Source organism: Miniopterus schreibersii, assembly GCF_964146895.1.
Source record: "Miniopterus schreibersii genome assembly, chromosome: 10".
In the NCBI taxonomy this organism is placed as follows: domain Eukaryota; kingdom Metazoa; phylum Chordata; class Mammalia; order Chiroptera; family Miniopteridae; genus Miniopterus; species Miniopterus schreibersii.
The window spans coordinates 40,400,446-40,417,762 of NC_138110.1; the positions used below are offsets into that span (position 1 = coordinate 40,400,446).

General features: G+C 35.3%; 1 protein-coding gene across 2 annotated transcripts in view; it reads left to right on the forward strand.

The window, feature by feature from the left end:
• ROCK1 (Rho associated coiled-coil containing protein kinase 1) overlaps positions 1-17,317 on the forward strand; it is a 136,835-nt gene that overhangs the window by 105,880 nt on the left and 13,638 nt on the right. For both annotated transcript variants that reach the window (XM_081150060.1, XM_081150061.1), the window contains 7 exons: positions 751-935; positions 2,481-2,550; positions 3,752-3,846; positions 11,851-12,016; positions 13,117-13,210; positions 13,758-13,846; positions 16,638-16,826. In XM_081150060.1, the coding sequence (XP_081006186.1) occupies positions 751-935; positions 2,481-2,550; positions 3,752-3,846; positions 11,851-12,016; positions 13,117-13,210; positions 13,758-13,846; positions 16,638-16,826 (888 nt within the window). The remainder of the gene's footprint in view (positions 1-750; positions 936-2,480; positions 2,551-3,751; positions 3,847-11,850; positions 12,017-13,116; positions 13,211-13,757; positions 13,847-16,637; positions 16,827-17,317) is intronic.

Here is a 17,317-nt window from a genome sequence, read left to right on the forward strand (position 1 = left end):
TTAAAATGGGAACTATAGGGGAAAAGAGTTTTTAAAGAAAACCCATCTGGTAATAGCATATATAATGGCCTAAAAAGAAGAGAAATTAGAGATATCAATTAGAATCAGCATGCAGGAAAAATGTATGTTGAAAGTTTGAAAGATAACAGTCACTTAAAATAATTTTTGACTATCTGTTATCTGCCTATTTCTGTGCTAGAAGTTGGGATACTGAATAACATAGGTATGATATTGACTTTTGTGGAATTTACAGTCCAGAGGGAAAGACATATTAAAATAGTAATTACAGGCATGACATATATTTAAAAGAGGATGCAGTGAGTGCTGTAGGAGTGTTATGACTAATCACATCTGGTAGTTAAGGAAGGCCTCAAAAACTTTGGAGGATTAGAGCCTAGCATAAACACTTATGAATGAACAGGTAAATTTAAGTACCTCTTAGGAAGTTCCCCCCAAAAGTGGCTTTTATACTCATCTTCTACTCCAGAATTTCCATACAGGTTAGAGTAGAAAGAAACCAAAATTTTTTCCCTATAATCTCATCTGAAATTGGGGAATTAATTTGACTTAATAGTGAATTTTACGGTAATAAACATAAAATAATGGAGACTCTATAGAATACTGATATTCTTTATTTGTGTAAGGCATGTAAGACATTATAATGTACTTGAGATTTGATTCATATTCTTTCAAATAATGTCTAATAAATTTAAAGAGATTTAAGATCCCAATCATTTTTCTCATTCATAGGTTAAGAATCTCACTCTGCAGTTGGAGCAGGAATCAAATAAGAGACTGTTGTTACAGAATGAATTGAAGACTCAAGCATTTGAGGCAGACAATTTAAAAGGTCTAGAAAAGCAGATGAAACAGGAAATAAATACTTTACTGGAAGCAAAGAGATTATTAGAATTTGAGTTAGCTCAGCTTACAAAGTAAGTGTCAAAAATAACATTCTTGATTTTTTTTTTTGGTATTCAACATTGCTTTATGAGTTTGTTATTTTATGTGTATATAGATTACATACTTAGAATTTGTGGAAAGAAGACTTAAAAAAGCATTTAGAAACAAAATAATTTATTTGCAAAGAAAGTTTGGAATGACAGGCTTAATTAAATTAAAAAATACTGGCATTTAAAGGAAGGAAAAAGGAGATTATCAAGGCTACTTCTTTACAGGAGGTCTGTTTTTGGTTGAAAAAAACCACAGTTTTCTCATGATTTTTTATGTCCACAAAAGTCATCTTTTTTCACATTTGAATTACAAAAATCGGGGATGACTTTTTTTTTTACAGATTCAGTACCTTACAGGAACTGTCCAAGGTTTATTTTAGAGACTAGACTTAGACATGATGACCCTGTATTTGTTTGTTTTGTTTTCTTCCTTTGATTCATCTCAGAATGCAAAGTGCCGTTTTTCTCCTTCTATTTTGAGATCTGATGTACCTGCTTACTTGAAATGGAGACAAAGCAAGGTGTCAGTATTGCTTTCAGAACTTGTATAAGGACATGCTTCAAAAATTTAATATTTTAATATTCAAAAATTTAATAAAGCATGTTTGTTTATTTCCTCCAAATTTATGTTATAATAGCTTAATTTTTCCAGCTTCATTTATAGCACAGTGATTCTTGGATAAAATTGTGAGTTTTGATCTTGTTGTATTTATACTGGTGAAATTTTTTTCTTTTAGATCCACTACTCTCACCAAGTAATATGTTTTATAGTTTTTTTTCTCCCCATATTAACTCATCATTCAGTGAACATTTACTGTGTACCTTTTATCAACCATATGCCTTATTAGATGTTGAAAATATAAAGCTGTTAATATCTAATATGAAAACCTAGCAGCTGCAGATGGACTTGTTCATCTTTGAAAATTTGTGTCACTGTCCTTTTGAGTCTGTTCCTCTCTATTTGAGTTGTGTATATATATGTATTCTATATATGTAGTTAGTTGTCTGTTTATTTTCCTCATTTCTTTTTCCTTACCTGATTATTCATTTCTACCCACCTCACCCCTGCTTTGTTTTTAATTGGCCATATATATAGTACTGACTTATTTTTATTATATATTAAATATTTTTAATGTCCTTTGTTTTTAATGGTTTACTCACTACATAAGAAATTGTAAATGTATCCCTAAGAATGCTTTTCCTTACAAAAATTTACCCCAAAAACTAATTTTTATTTTTGTAATTTGCATTAATCCACAATTAATGTTCTCCCAAAAGTGACCTTCATTACAAAAGGGTTCCTTCTGCTTTGCATAGTATCATTTTATGAGGAGCAAAATGGAACCAGACAGTATGGCCTAACCAAATATAATTAGTAAAGTAATACTGTATAATGAAATATGATTTTTTAAAACAAAGGTCATTTTAGTAAACCTTTTTTATTTTAGCCACTTTAGGAAACAAAGAATAATATAAAGTCTGCCATAAATAGGAGCATGTGTTTACTGTTTTCTCTTTTCTCTGAAGACAATATAGAGGAAATGAGGGACAGATGCGGGAACTGCAAGATCAACTTGAAGCTGAGCAATATTTCTCGGTGAGAATCATTTTTCAAAACCTGACTTAAAACAAGATATTTAGATTATTAATGTGAACTCTGATTCTTTCTTAAATGACTATGAAGTGGTTTTCTCCCTTTTTATATCTCCATTTCTCCATTTCATTTCTGAATCTGAGTTTGTAGTCTCTTAAGTTGTAAAGATATGACCATTTTTGCCCTGACCAGTTTGGCTCAATAGTTAGAGCATGGGCCCTTGGACTGAAGGGTCCTGGGTTCAATTCCCTGTCAAGGGCACATACCTCGGTTGCAGGCCTGATCCCTGGCCCTGGTCAGGGTGGATGCGAGAGGCAACCAGTCAATGTGTCTCTCCCACATAGATGTTTCTCTCTCTGTCTTTCCCCCTCCCTTCCATTCTCTCTCTCTCTTTTTTTTTTTTAAATGTATCTTTATTGATTTCAGAGAGAGGAAGAGAGAGGCAGAGAGAGAGAAAGAGAGAGAGAAACATCAATGATGAGAGAGTTGTCATTGATCAGCTGTCTCCTGCACGCCCTGGACTGGGGATTGAGCCCGCAACCTAGGCTTGTGCCCTGACTGGGAATCGAACCACAATCTCCAGGATCCTAGGTTGAGGTTCAGTTCCTGAGCCACAGCCAGCCAGGCCCTTCCACTCTCTCTCTCAAAAAAAAAAAAAAAAAAATCAATGGAAAAAATATCCTTGAGTGAGGATAACAAAAAAAAAAGAAAAAAAATCACAATTTTTGTCTAAATATTTCCAAAATTGCCATCAAACTCTAGAGCTACCCATGAAACTTTGTTAAAGGTTCTGTCTGCCTGGTGGCAAATTCGAGTGGCTTAGAGTGCCAGTATTATCACGTGGTTCGTGTATGCATATTACAGTAGCCTGCATACATACATTGTTCAAGTTATTTTTCCTGTTTGGTTTTATATGTGTTTTATGCATCTGTTTTGCTTTTTCTCCAAAGAAGTCACTGTAACTCTTGCTTGTTGCAGGCCAAGTTATTTTTACTGCTACCGTTGATGAGCATTTACAGCTTTGAGGCTTTATTGAAGCCTCTGAACTTTTTGTTTGTTTCTTTTAGTTGCCAAGCTTGTATTCTATTTAAATACTTGGGAGTAGAATTGTTGGATCATCTGTTAGTTGTTTAACTTTATAAGAAACTACCAACTGTTTCTAACCCACTATAAACACTTTTATTTTTTATCACTTGTTTTGCAGACACTTTATAAAACCCAGGTAAAGGAACTTAAGGAAGAAATTGAAGAAAAAAACAGAGAAAATTTAAAGAAAATACAGGAACTACAAAATGAGAAGTATGTTTATTTTACTTTAGAACAAGACTCAGTATTATAACAAAACTTAAGTTCTTAAAATTTAAAGATAGTGTAGATGTGCTATTATTCTGATGGCAGTGGTATAGTAAATCATGTTGGGTTAATTCATGATTACTAGCACATCTACACTTTCAAAACAAGTCAAACTAGGTTTAGACTAAAGTTTACCTTTATGGTGAAGAAATAATTTAATATATTAACACTGTTTTCAAAGGTCTCTTAGTTTTCAAAGATCTGTTTGTATATAAATAGTTCATGCTGTATTCACAAGTCGTTTTATGTGAGGTAAAGGTATTTAAGGTCTTCCTCGTGAAATTAACCTGTTATGCAGGTTAATTTCCATTGCATGTGCACTTAGGGCCTTAGAAAGAGAAAATCTTATAAAGCCGTGTAAGTGTAACAACTTTTCATAGCTAGATAGCGTCAGAACAGACACTGGAACTAGTTTTCTGACATTGTTATATTCTCTTTTCATAAAACCACCTTTGAAAGAAATTTTAACTTTTATTATTGAAGAAAACAAATACATAAAATAATAAAACATGGAGTTTTATGAATTATATGACAAATATCATTGTAACTACCACCCATGGAAGAGGTGGAACTTTGCTCTCCACTGCAGAATTCCACTGTATCCTCTCTCTAATTATATCTTCTTCCCTCCCCAACACAAGAGTAACCAGTATTCTAACAGTTATTTGTTGAAAGAACTGGATTATTTGTCGTATATTTTCTTCAGTTATGATTTTGTTGACTTCATTTCCATAGTTAATTGAATATCTTCATCCTCCCTCTGTATTTCCTGCAAATTGGTGGTTAAACCTGGCCCTGGCCTGTTTGGCTCAGTGGTTAGAGCATCAGCCGTGCACTGAAGGGTCCCAGGTTCGATTTCAACCAAGGGCACGTACCTCGGTTGCAGGCTTGATCCCCAGCCCGGTCAATCAGGGTGCATGCAAGAGGCGACTAATTGATGTGTCTCTTTCTCTTTCCCTTCCACTATCTCTGAAAAGCAATGGAAAAAATAGTCTTGGGTGAGGATTTAAAAATAAATAAATAAATCTAGAGCTGTGCTGTCCAATATGGTAGCCACTAACCACATGTAGCCATTTAAATTTAAAGTTTAATTCATTTAAATAAAATTAAAACTTTAGTTCATCAGATGTGCTAGCCACATTTCAGCTGTTTGGTGTCTCCTATTATTGGACAGCGCAAATGTAGAACATTCCATCATTGTAGAAAATGTAATTGGACATCCCTAATCTGAAGGCCTAATGGGATTCAAATCTGATTTTTAGAGGGGATAAGACTGCCTCATATATAACTTTGTAATGTCTGGTTGCCTATTTGTGGTGTTAGCAACTATTGACACTCAGTGCTTAGGTCCTTAATACATTAGGTTGAGACTAAGGGAGTTACAAAGTTATGTTTCCTGGTTAGTCTCTATGACGGTGATATACTACCTATTATAGAGTATGGCCTGTGGCTGTTGTTTGTATAATGTTTCCAATGTAATATGCAATCCCAGGTTATGTGCATGCACTGTGATGGGGTACCCAGTCCACTACATACTGTACTATTTCAGAGGATTGACTTGCTTGCCCTTGTTTGATCTATTTCAGAGAAAGATATTGATCATCACTATTGTGCTAATCACTATACCTCATGCCAGTGATATAATTATTAATAAACTATGGTTTTCACTTTCCAGTGCTTCAGAATCTAGGCTGGAGACATAAAATTAATGTAGATGACTGTGACAAAGGGCTATTGGAACATATTGATGAACATGCCTCCTCTTACCATATAGGATTCAGAGAACATTTCCCAGGTGGCAACTAAGAAACAGAAGTATTTACTAGGGAATGGGATATGGGGAAGGAGGTAATATTGGCAAAAGCCATTCTGTGATTTGGACAATAGCAAATGGCTTAGTTTACAGGTAGGGAGACAGTTGGTGACAGGTAGTACTAGAGAATAAGTCAGATTACAAAGTGTCTTGTCTGTCTTGCTAAATTGTTTGGAATTATCAAACATCGAAGAGTGGGAAGTTTTGTTTTTGTTGTTCTCTGTTGTGTGTCTATATCACCTAGATTAGGGCCTTGCAAAGAATAAGTATTCAATAAATGAATGAATGAATGAATGAATGAATGAATGAATGAATGAATGAATGAAAATTCTAAGCTAGGGATTGACAAGATGGTGTTTTAGAAAGCTCTACTCTTTAGAGTGGAGAATGGATTGGAGTGAGTCAAAGCTGGCTGGATACAGGGAGTACGCTTATACAGCCACTGGAATAATCTAGATGTAAAATTGTAGTGGAAGTTTACAGTAAAGGAAGAGGCAAGTGCATGGGGAAAAATAGGAAAGTAGAAACAGTAGGACTTGTAGATTTGGGGGAGTGGGAGTAAAGGTTAGAAATTTTCAGGTCTACTCTCAAGTGTCTGACCAGGGCAATTGTGTTGATGGTAACACTAGTCCCTGAGTTAAGGAATGCCAAATTGTGAAAATGGGGGAGACAATATTATTTCCATTTCAGACCTATTGAATCTGAGTGCCTATGGAATGTCCAAAGAGAAATGGATACCAGACAGTTGGGTCTACTGCTTCTGAACTCAGAGAAAAGATAAGGGCTTGACGCTGATTTGACAGTCCGTGCATACTGAAACCACTAAGATAGATGAAATTTGTTAAGGTGATTGTGTCAGAGTTTATAAACTCATGAGCCTGTGATACCATACATTTAGCTGGGTGGAAATTAGTTGGATCTAAGTATGGGTACATTCATTGTGTGAGTTATAATGATTATAACAAAATGAGTTTATGTCTCAGTTCTAACCACTTGTTGCTACATGGTAACACTGACCCAGTATTTCAAGATCTGTTTTTTCAAGAGAAGCCAAGAATCTTAATTTTTATATAAATCTTAGCACAAATTTATTTTGTATGTGTGTGTCTGGAGGGAGATACGGAGACACTTATGTGGACTCATTTGACCCCCCATGGCAATAAATTGTAACACCTACCTAGTGTATGATTGGGAGACATAAAGGCTGAGGACAGACAGCTAGCTCCTATACTCTTAAGGATTGGGTAGAGGAAGGGAAAGTAAGAAGTCACCAGTAATACAAGGAGAAAACCATAGTTAGGGTATCACAAACATTAAGGGAGTAGAGTATTTCAAGAAAAGAGAAAGTGATTTAAAGTGCCAAATACTCAGAAAGGTCAAGGAAAAATACATTGTCCATTACATTTAAGGTTGTTAGGTACCTTGGTGAGTTCCTAAATAATGATGAGAATATATATTAGATTCAAGTGGATTGAAACAAATGGGAAGAGTAGAATAGAGACCCTGTAGACAACAGCCACAGTGACCTTACTATTTAGCAAACCTGTCAGTTACACTCTTGCCTCAGAGCCTTTGGACATGCTCTACCCTCTGCCTAGAACAGTTTTCTTTGAATATATACATGGCTTGCCCCTTCACCTTCTTCAGGTCTGGGTCTAAATGTCATCAGAGAACCCTTCCCTGAACACCCTTTTTAAAATTGCAAATGTCCTCCACACCAACCCATTATATTGCAGCCCAGTTCAATACTTTCTTTCCTGTTTTATTTTCCTCTGTAGCACTTATTCCCACCTCCTATATTGTAGAATTTGCTTATTTTCTCTTTTTTTGTTGAGTCTTTTTATTTATTTATTTTTTAATATATCTTTATTGAGTTCAGAGAGAGGAAGGGAGAGAGAGAGAGAGAGAGAAACATCAGTGATGAGAGTCATCATTGATCAGCTGCCTCCTACAAGCCCCCGACGGGGGATCGAGCCCCGGCATGTGCCCTGACCGGGAATCGAACCGTGATCTACTGGATCCTAGGACAATGCTCAACCACTGAGCCACGCCCGGCTGGGCTGCTTACTTATTTTCTTGATTGTTTTTCTCTTTCTACCACAACTTAAGCTCAATGAAGGAAGGAATTTTCAAATGTTTTGTTCTTAATTCTAATCCATTGCTATATGCCTAGCACCTAGAATTGCACCTAGAACATTATAGATGTCCAACAAATATTTGTTAAATTAAAAATTTAAGAAATTTGGTTGTTAAGGGAAGGAGATACAGCAGTAGGTTAAGGAGAGCCATTTCTTTTTAAAGACAACAGAAATTTGAGCATATTTAAATAAGTCATGGGAAGGACATCAGAGTGGGAAAGGTTGCCCATCTATTCTTTGATTCAAACAAAATTTCTGAGAACTTTCTGTGGGCCAGAGCCTTTTATGGGCATTTGGAATATAGCAGTGACAAGAACAGAGCCCTTGCCTATAATCTTAAAACCTAGAAGAATCGGGAATTACTCGATTTATTTAAGGAGATAAGGATGAAAAAGGTGAGGGATTGGCCTTAAACGTCAGTAAAGACAGATCTTTCCCTGTGGAGAGTGGTAAAGCTTGGATGAAAATAGTTGCAGATAATTTTATCCTGAACCATCTCATTCTTTGCACAATTTCACAGCCTGGGATAGAAATGTAATTTGGGATAAATAGGTTTTCTGGAATTTTAAAATATAACTTCAATACTTTATTCTGAATTTGATGCAAAGTGGTAACCCCAGAAGAGAACATGTTATCTATCTGAAGCCCTGCAATAATAGCACAGAACCACCCCTGGTATTCATAGGCTTACCAGTGGCAATATTTCCTATCTTTACCTAATAATGTACTAATTCATCTACTCTTCTGGACAACTATTTTATATATCTCCTCTCTCCTCAGATCTTCAACAACCTTTCCTCATACTCAGCAAATGGCCCTAGATGTAAGAGAGCATCTACTCTCCCTCATCACATAGCTACTAACCTATCTACATCTGTACCTATAACTCCTGCCTTCCTTTTAATTGATGTAAATGGCCAAAATGGGCTTTTACCTAAAGGTAGCCCTTTGATCCCATCCCTTGTTACCTACTTACAAATATGACTCCAGTAATTCTCTCCTCTTTCCTACACCCATTTTTTTTTTTTCTATAGTCATTCCTATTGTTGTTGTATAAACATACAGACAAATATCTCCTTAAAAAAAATAACCCTCTTAATTGCATACCCACATCCGGTTACTGTATCATTTTTCTGCTTTCTTTTATAGCAAACTTCCTGAAAGTGACATACCATTTCTCTTCAGGCCCTCTTCACCCATTGTCTCTCAATCCCACTTCAGTCAGATATTCTACTCATCACTCTACTAAAATAACTCTTCTCAAGGTCACTGGGGACTTCCTAAAGTTAAAGACAATAGTCAATTCTCAGTCTTTATCTTATTTAACAGCAGTAGTCGACATAGTTGATTACTCTCTTGACAAAAGTTCTTCATTTGGCTTTGTGATATCACGCAATATTTTCGTCTTATTGAACTGGCTACTGTTTCTCAACCTCCTTTGCTCCTTTGTCCCTTCCCATCTCTGAGACTTTTAAAGTTTGGAGGGCCCAAGGGAACACTCCCTACTTGTTCTTATCCAGCCTCAAAACTTTAAATAGCATTAGTGTACTAGTATATTCTCCCCTGAATTCTAGGCTTGTATATTCAGCTGTCTATTTGACATCTCCACTTGAGTGTTTAATAAGCATCTCATATGTAACATGTCTAGAGAAAATTCCTGATTCCTTCACCTTACCAACCTGCTCCTCCTTGTCTTTTCCATTTCAGTATTAGCAATTTTATTATTCCCAGTTATTTCAGTCAAAAACTTGAAACCATCCTAGACTCTTTTCTTTTAAGTTACTACATGCAGTCCATCAATAAAGTCTTCTAATTATAACTAAAAAGTATGTCTAGGCCCGGCCAGCATGACTCAGCGGTTGAGCATCGACCTGTATTCCAGGAGATCAAGGTTCGATTCCCAATCAGCGTACATACCTGGGTTTCGGGCTCGATCCCCAGTAGAGGGTGTACAGGAGGCAGCTGATCAATGACTCTCATCATTGATATTTCCATCTATCTCTCACATATAAATATATGTGTGTGTGTGTGTGTGTGTATGTGTCTAGAATCCGATCAGTTCATTTGTACCATTTACCAATGTGATCCAAAAGGTCATTTCCTATATATATATATATATATATATATTTTTTTTAAATGTTTTTCTTGATTTCAGAGAGAGGAAGGGAGAGGGGGAGAGAGAGAGAGGAACAGTCAGTGATGAGAGAGAGTCATTGATCTGCTGCCTCCTGCATGCTTCCTGCTGGGGATTGAGCCCACAACCGTGTCATGTGCCTTGACCAGGAATCAAACCTCGATCTCCTGGATCATAAGTCGATGCTCAACCGCTGAGCTACACAGGCCAGGCTCATTTCCAATCTTAATTATTTCAGTACTTTCCTAACTGGTATCCCTGTTTTTGCCATTGTCCCCCTAGTGTCTGATCTTAATACAGCAGCCAGAATTTTTAAAACTTAGGATACTTAGGAAAAAAGCCAATGTCCTTATATTGTTTTTAGAAAGCCTTATAATGCCTGTTCTTCTCCCCACCACCCACCACCCCCTTCTCTTGCTATGTCTCTCACAGCTTTCCCCTGGCTCTCATTCTACTTACATTAACTTCTTTCAGACTAACCTTAGGGCATTTGTTATTAGGTGTTTCCTCTGCCCAAACACTGTATTCCCAGATAGCACATGGCTTACTCTCTTATTTCATATATCTTCTCAATTGCAGCTTAGCGGTAACGACTCTTTGATCATCCTATATAAAATAGTGACCGCATTTTATGTAGCAACCACATTCTACCATTTCTTTTTAAAATTATTCTCTGGCATACTGTATATTACTTCATTTTTGTAAATTTTCTGTGTCACCTCAGTAATGTATGCTTTCTGAGGCCAGCAGCTGTATTACTGCTACATATCTTGATCCCTGTAACAGTGTTTGGCACATGGCAGCATTCAGATAAATACTTGTTGAACAAATGAATGAATATTCGCTCTCTTTCTCTTTTTTTTTTTTTTGTAGTTATTATAGTATGTTTCTCTCTTTAGGTCTGAGACAGAAAATTCTATTTGCATCACTCCTTTAGTATAAAACAGGTGGGAAGTATTCATTGGCAAACATTTATTGAGCCTGATGTATACTTTTATAGTTTTTCAAAGGGAGAACTTATATTTAATAAAAAGTTGCTAATGGATTCAAAGTTTATTCTAAGCATTAAGAAAAGTATATTTATCATTTCAGTATTTTTAACTAACAAGCATAAACTGCATTTATTGTTTAAATTAAGAATGGCTCAGGCCCGGCCGGATGTGGCTCAGCGGTTGAGCGTTGACCTAGGATCCAGGTTATCGGGGTTCGGTTCCCGGTCAGGGCACATGCCCGGGTTGCGGGCTCAACCCCCAGTTGGGGGCATGCAGGAGGCAGCCGATCAATGACTCTCTCATCATTTATGTTTCTATCTCTCTCTCTCCCTCTCCTTTCCTCTCTCTGAAATCAATAAAGATATATTAAAAAAAAAGAAAAAAAAAAAGAATGGCTCAGGCTTGCTCTGGCTGGTGTGGCTTAGTTGGTTGGAACATCATCCTATGCACCGGAAGGTCAGAGGTTCGATTCTTAGTCAGGGCACACACCTAGGTTGTGGGTTTGATCCCTGGTCGGGGCACCTACGGGAGGCAACTAATTGATGTATCTCTCACATCGATGTTTCTCTCTCTTTCTCTCACCCTTCCTCCGTCTCTAAAAAGTCAATTAAAAAAACAACAACAATGGCTCAGGCTCTGTAATGGTAGATGGGTATAAGATGTGCTAAATCTCAGGTTCTTGAAGAGATGATTTTGAGCTCAGTCACCCTGTGAGAGAAGACATACCAGTTCACATGACTTCATCAACCATGAGGATGTTCATGGCAGTCACTGTGCAAGAGTGAAGAAGTTGTAAATTGTGCTTTTACATATATGGTTAAGTTGGAAGAATGAACTGAATTTGTATTCACTTCTCTTATAAATGTATTGCAGAGAGACTCTTGTTACTCAGTTGGATCTAGCAGAAACAAAAGCTGAATCTGAGCAGTTGGCTCGAGGGCTTTTAGAAGAACAGTACTTTGAATTGACCCAAGAAAGCAAGAAAGCTGCTTCAAGAAATAGACAAGAGATTACAGATAAAGATCACACTCTTAGTCGGGTAAGTGGTGATAGTCAGGTAAGTTACATGACTTAAAATTTTAAATCAAAATAGGTTACAACTTAAAGTTTAGGGGGTAAATGTGTGTGCATGCATATTTACTTGTATACAATGGTCAATATGTCTTCATGTATAAAACAGTTTATGTAATTTAAAATGGTTTTTAAGAATTGAAATTTTATTCATTGTATTGGGTTTTTTCCTCCTCCTGGCTATAGATCTTAATATATTTTATGTGAAGAAATGCTTAAATTTATTTGCTGTATTATATTAATACATTGGAACTGATTTTATGGCCAGAATTCTCTAAAATTCAGAAAAACTATTTTGGGATGAGGAATTTTTTGTGGATATATATAAATCCATTATAGAAAAACTAGTACTACAGACAGTTACCTATTCCTTAAATTTATAGTCTGAAATAGATCATGGGTTTAGAAAGGGGAGTTAGAGAGGTTTTTCTTCTTTTGAAGCCACTATCAAGTGCTCTGGTGTGAGCAGACCTGGGTTCACATCACAGCTTTGTCCCTTAGAAGTGACATAGTCTTGGCAGTTTGCTTTAACTTCTCCAAGCCTCAGATTCTTCATCTATAAAATAGAAATAACAATACTACTACACAGGATTCTTATGAAGATTAAATTAAATAATATACGTAGAGTGATGAATAAGTACCTTACTAAAAGTAATCAATCAAACATTTTTAATTGTCATGTTCATTATCCTTCAGATGAAGAAACTGAGACTCAGAAAGATTGTGACTTGCTAAGGATCACAGAGCTAGAAAACTAAAAGGAAATTTTCTAGTTTCTAGTCCAGTTCTCTTTTTATTACATTTTTTCCCTTTTATTCATATGTATATGTATGTATGTGTGCGTGCATACACACACACTGAAATGATTTGTGGAAGCTAACAATTGGTTTTAAAAAAATAATTTAATTATAGTCATATTTTAAACTGAAAACCAGGCATTTGTATAGTTAAGCAGTGTCAGACCTGTTTTCATCTATGGAAAAAGGAAAGTATTTTTTTAAAGGTTATTGCTTTAAATATAAGACTAGCAAAGAGATTATAGCTTAAACTTTTGTGTGCTTTGTTTAGCTCGAGGAAATGAACAGCATGCTAACCAAAGATGTTGACTTACTAAGAAAAGAAAATGAAGAGCTAACTGATAAAATGAGGAAATCAGAGGAAGGTATGCAGGTTTTTGGTTTTTTTAAAAGCATAATGTTAAATTAGTTCAGAGTAAATCTTTAGCTGTTTATATTATTTGTTAGGTTTTCAAAATATTTGTTTTCATATGTTAACAACTAGCCTTAAGAATTATCTTACTATAACTTAAATATTCTCACCCTTAAAAAAATAAATAAGGTAAATCTGTGAGGTGATGGAAGGGGAGAATCTTTTCACAATGTATATATGGGGTGGACAAAAGTAGGTTTACAGTTGTGAGTATGCGAAACAGAGTTTATTCTTGTATTATTATTTATTATTGTATTATTTATTTGTATTACAATTGTAAATCTTCTTTTGCCCACCCCGTATATCAGATTGTGACGTTGTATACTTTAAATATCTTACACTTTTGTCAATTACACCTCAGTAAAACTGAGAAAAATATCTTAATGAAGTTATTGAAAGTTCCTTGGTAGTATATACTGATTTGATAAGGACATTGCTGATTTGGAGTGCAGAGATTAAAATAATGCCTTGCAGTAACATTTTATATAATTTGTTGACAGAGTATAAACTGAAGAAAGAGGAGGAGATCAGTAATCTTAAGGCTGCCTTTGAAAAGAATATTAATACAGAACGAACACTTAAAACACAGGTACATGTGCTCAGCCTTTTCCATGTTTGTATTTGAGTATTGAATATTCATAAATTAATATTTGCTTTTTGTGCACTTTTTCTTAAAATGAAGTTATAAGATTCAAGCTTTTCATTGGAACAAAAAACGTAATAGTCTTTCTTCATTAAATTTAAAAGATGTATTTAGGAAATAGGATTTCAGTTGAGTTAAGAAATCTAGTTTAGTCATTTGACTAGTAAGAATATGTTTTTGATTGTATAGAAGACCTCTAATTGACAGTTGGAAACTTAATGAAGAGAAAACATTGGCTGAAGCCACGAGAGAAGAATTGGGAATAAATAAGGAACTATAGGGGTGGATATATCATTTTGTTTTGTATTTAATGATGCAGCTAGATCAGATTTTTTCACACTAAAACTTGGTATCTTGTCATTTTACGAAGATATCCGATGGTTTAAATTCTTCATAAGGTACTGTGTACCTCAGTTGATTTTTTTTTTTTTTTTATCCTCACCTGAGGATATTTTTCCCATTGCTTTTCAGAGAGAGAGAGAAAGAGAAACATTGATGTGAGAGAGACACATTGATTGGTTGCCTCCCCCTTGAGCCCCTGACTGGGGCTGGGGATCGAGCCTGCAACCAAGGTATGTGCCCTTGGCTGGAATCAAACCTGGGGGGCCCTTCAGTCCCAAGGCCAGTGCTCTAACCACTAAGCCAAATCAGCTAGGCCCTCAGTTGATTTTTACAGTAAAATAAATATTTTCTACCACGAATCCTCATTCCCTCTGAGTAATTCTTTATGTTGCAATTAATCTTCCACAAATGTACGTATTTGTTGAAAATCCTTTACTAACCTTTATACCAAAACAGAGAGCATAAGGAAAAAGGTTGACATTTATTACATGAAAATGTAGGTCTGTGGAGCCCAAAACAACATTAAGTTGAAAGAAAACAAACTAGGAAGAACATTTACAGCAAATGTAGATAAATATATAAAGAGCATCTTCAAATAAGAAAAAGACAATTCAAGTGAAAAAAAGAGGGGACATTTGAGAGAAAAAGAAACAATACCTGGCTGGTGTTGCTCAGTGTTTGAATGTCGACCCATGAACCAAGAGGTCACCGGTTCGATTCCTGGTTAGGGCACATGCCTGGGATTTGGGCTCGATCACCAGTGGGGGGCATGCAGGAGGCAGCCAATTGATGTGTCTATCTCTCTATCCCTTTCCCTTCTTCTCCCTCTAAAATCAGTAAAAGAAACAGTAAAGATTTTTTAAAAGCTCAACCACAATAATAAAATAGAAATTAAAATGAGGTATCTTTTTGACAGTCAAATGGGCAGATTTAAATGAAATCATACTAAAAATAAATAAATAAATGAAATCATACTCAGCTTTGGCAAGAACATAGGGAAAGTTTGTTTATATACTTTAATAGTGAAAAAATAAAGATAATCCAACCACCCATTAATGAACTATTGATAATGATACATCCATACAGTGGAATATAAAGGAGCCATTGAAATTAAATGAAGTACATTTACATGTAATGACATGGGGAAATAGTATTTCCATGATATATGAAATAGTATTAAATAAAAAAGCATATTGCACCACAGAATGTATAGCATGATTCCATTTGAATTTAAATATGTAGGTAATCTACTTATTATATACATAGGGAAATGTCTAGAAGGCTATACACCCAGCAGAGTGAAAGAAAAGGCTTTAGCAGACGTGGTCTTTGAGGGGATGATATTACAAGGGCTTCTTACTTTCTTCATAATATATCTCTGTCTTTGATTTTTCTTGTAATATGTTACATTTACTATTAGAAAAAACACATACGCATTTATGAATTTAATGAAGTAAGCGTTTACTGCATTAAAAAATTATTCAAGGGCTCCTCATCCTAGATGGGACATAATCTATGTGGAAATGATGGTGGTTAGGGCTTTTTTCTGTCTTAATGGAAAACCTCTGATTTCTTTTTTAACGTTACTTATGGAACAAGTATACCATGAGTTATGTTTTACATTTCTGTAGCTAATTTCACACGCTTTTTAACAGCTTTCCTTTTGAATATATTTTTCCCTTTTGATAAAAGATGTTACCCTCAACTATATTTACATTTCCTTTCACTTTCAAAAGTTTTTCAGTGTAGCCTGCTCATGTTGCCCTGTCCTCCTACTTTCGTACTTGTCCAAAGGGAAAAAAATTATCTGGGGCCTTTTTGCCCATGTACTGTTTCCTCTTATTGTAATGCCATCTTTGCCTCCCTTCCTTTATACCTTTTTTTTTTTTTTTTTTTTTTTTTGCTTATCCAACTTCTCTTTGTCTCTTAAGAAACATGTGGACACATATGCAGGTCCTTGAGGAAGCCTTCCCTACTTCACCAACTCTCAGTTAGGTACTGCTCCTATAGCACCCTTACATGCCTCTTCTTACCTACCACTCTGCTGTAATGCTTGCTTGTCTGTCTCCTCCACCAGACTAGAATGCCTTTGGGGCATATCTGTATTTACTGTCTTTATATCTATTACCTAGCAGAGTACCTACATACAGTATAATAAGTGCTGAATAATTGTTGAATGATAAATGACTTTTGCAAGCTTGTCTGGTTCTTATATTTGAATAAAGCTGTAACTTGTGCTACCAGTTATCACGTCCCAACCTTCATTAGGTTATTCTAATTTTTATGCACAAAAAAGTCCTGCTTCCTGATTTTGAAGAAAATACATTTTTAGTGGAAATTTAAATTGAATGGCTACACTGTAGTTCTTACTAATAATATTTTAATATTTGAATAGGCTGTTAACAAGTTGGCAGAAATAATGAATCGAAAAGATTTTAAAATTGATAGAAAGAAAGCTAATACACAGGATTTGAGGAAGAAAGAAAAGGAAAATCGAAAGCTACAGCTGGAACTCAACCAAGAAAGAGAGAAATTCAACCAGATGGTAGTGAAACATCAGAAGGAACTGAATGACATGCAAGCGGTAAGGTTTGTGTATGTGTGCACATGTAGGGTTATTTTCTTAAATTGTTATTACTATATATACCTATTATCTAGTAATCTTATTTAGATTATATTTTTCATATAGAAATTCATATTTTGATTTATACTCTTCACAATTTTATTATTATTCTAATATGAACCATGATCTTGAAAACTAGAAAGATGCCTTGTTGCCTGTTAACCGTTACATTTTGAGTAATTTTTATCCATTAGCATCTGCTCTTTGGTTTTAGACTGAAGTTGAGATATGGCTCGTATTATAGTAACTATAGCTGGGATAGAGGTTTTGGTATATTGGAGCTATATTTTGTGTATTTGGTATGTTTATTTTTTCTAATCAGGACTCACTTTTCCTTTTTTGTTTTTAAAAATTTATCTTTATTGTTGAAAGTATTACAGATGTCCCCTTTTCCCCCCATTGATCCCCTCCACCGCGCATCCACCCTACCCTCAGGCCTTCTCCTCATTTTT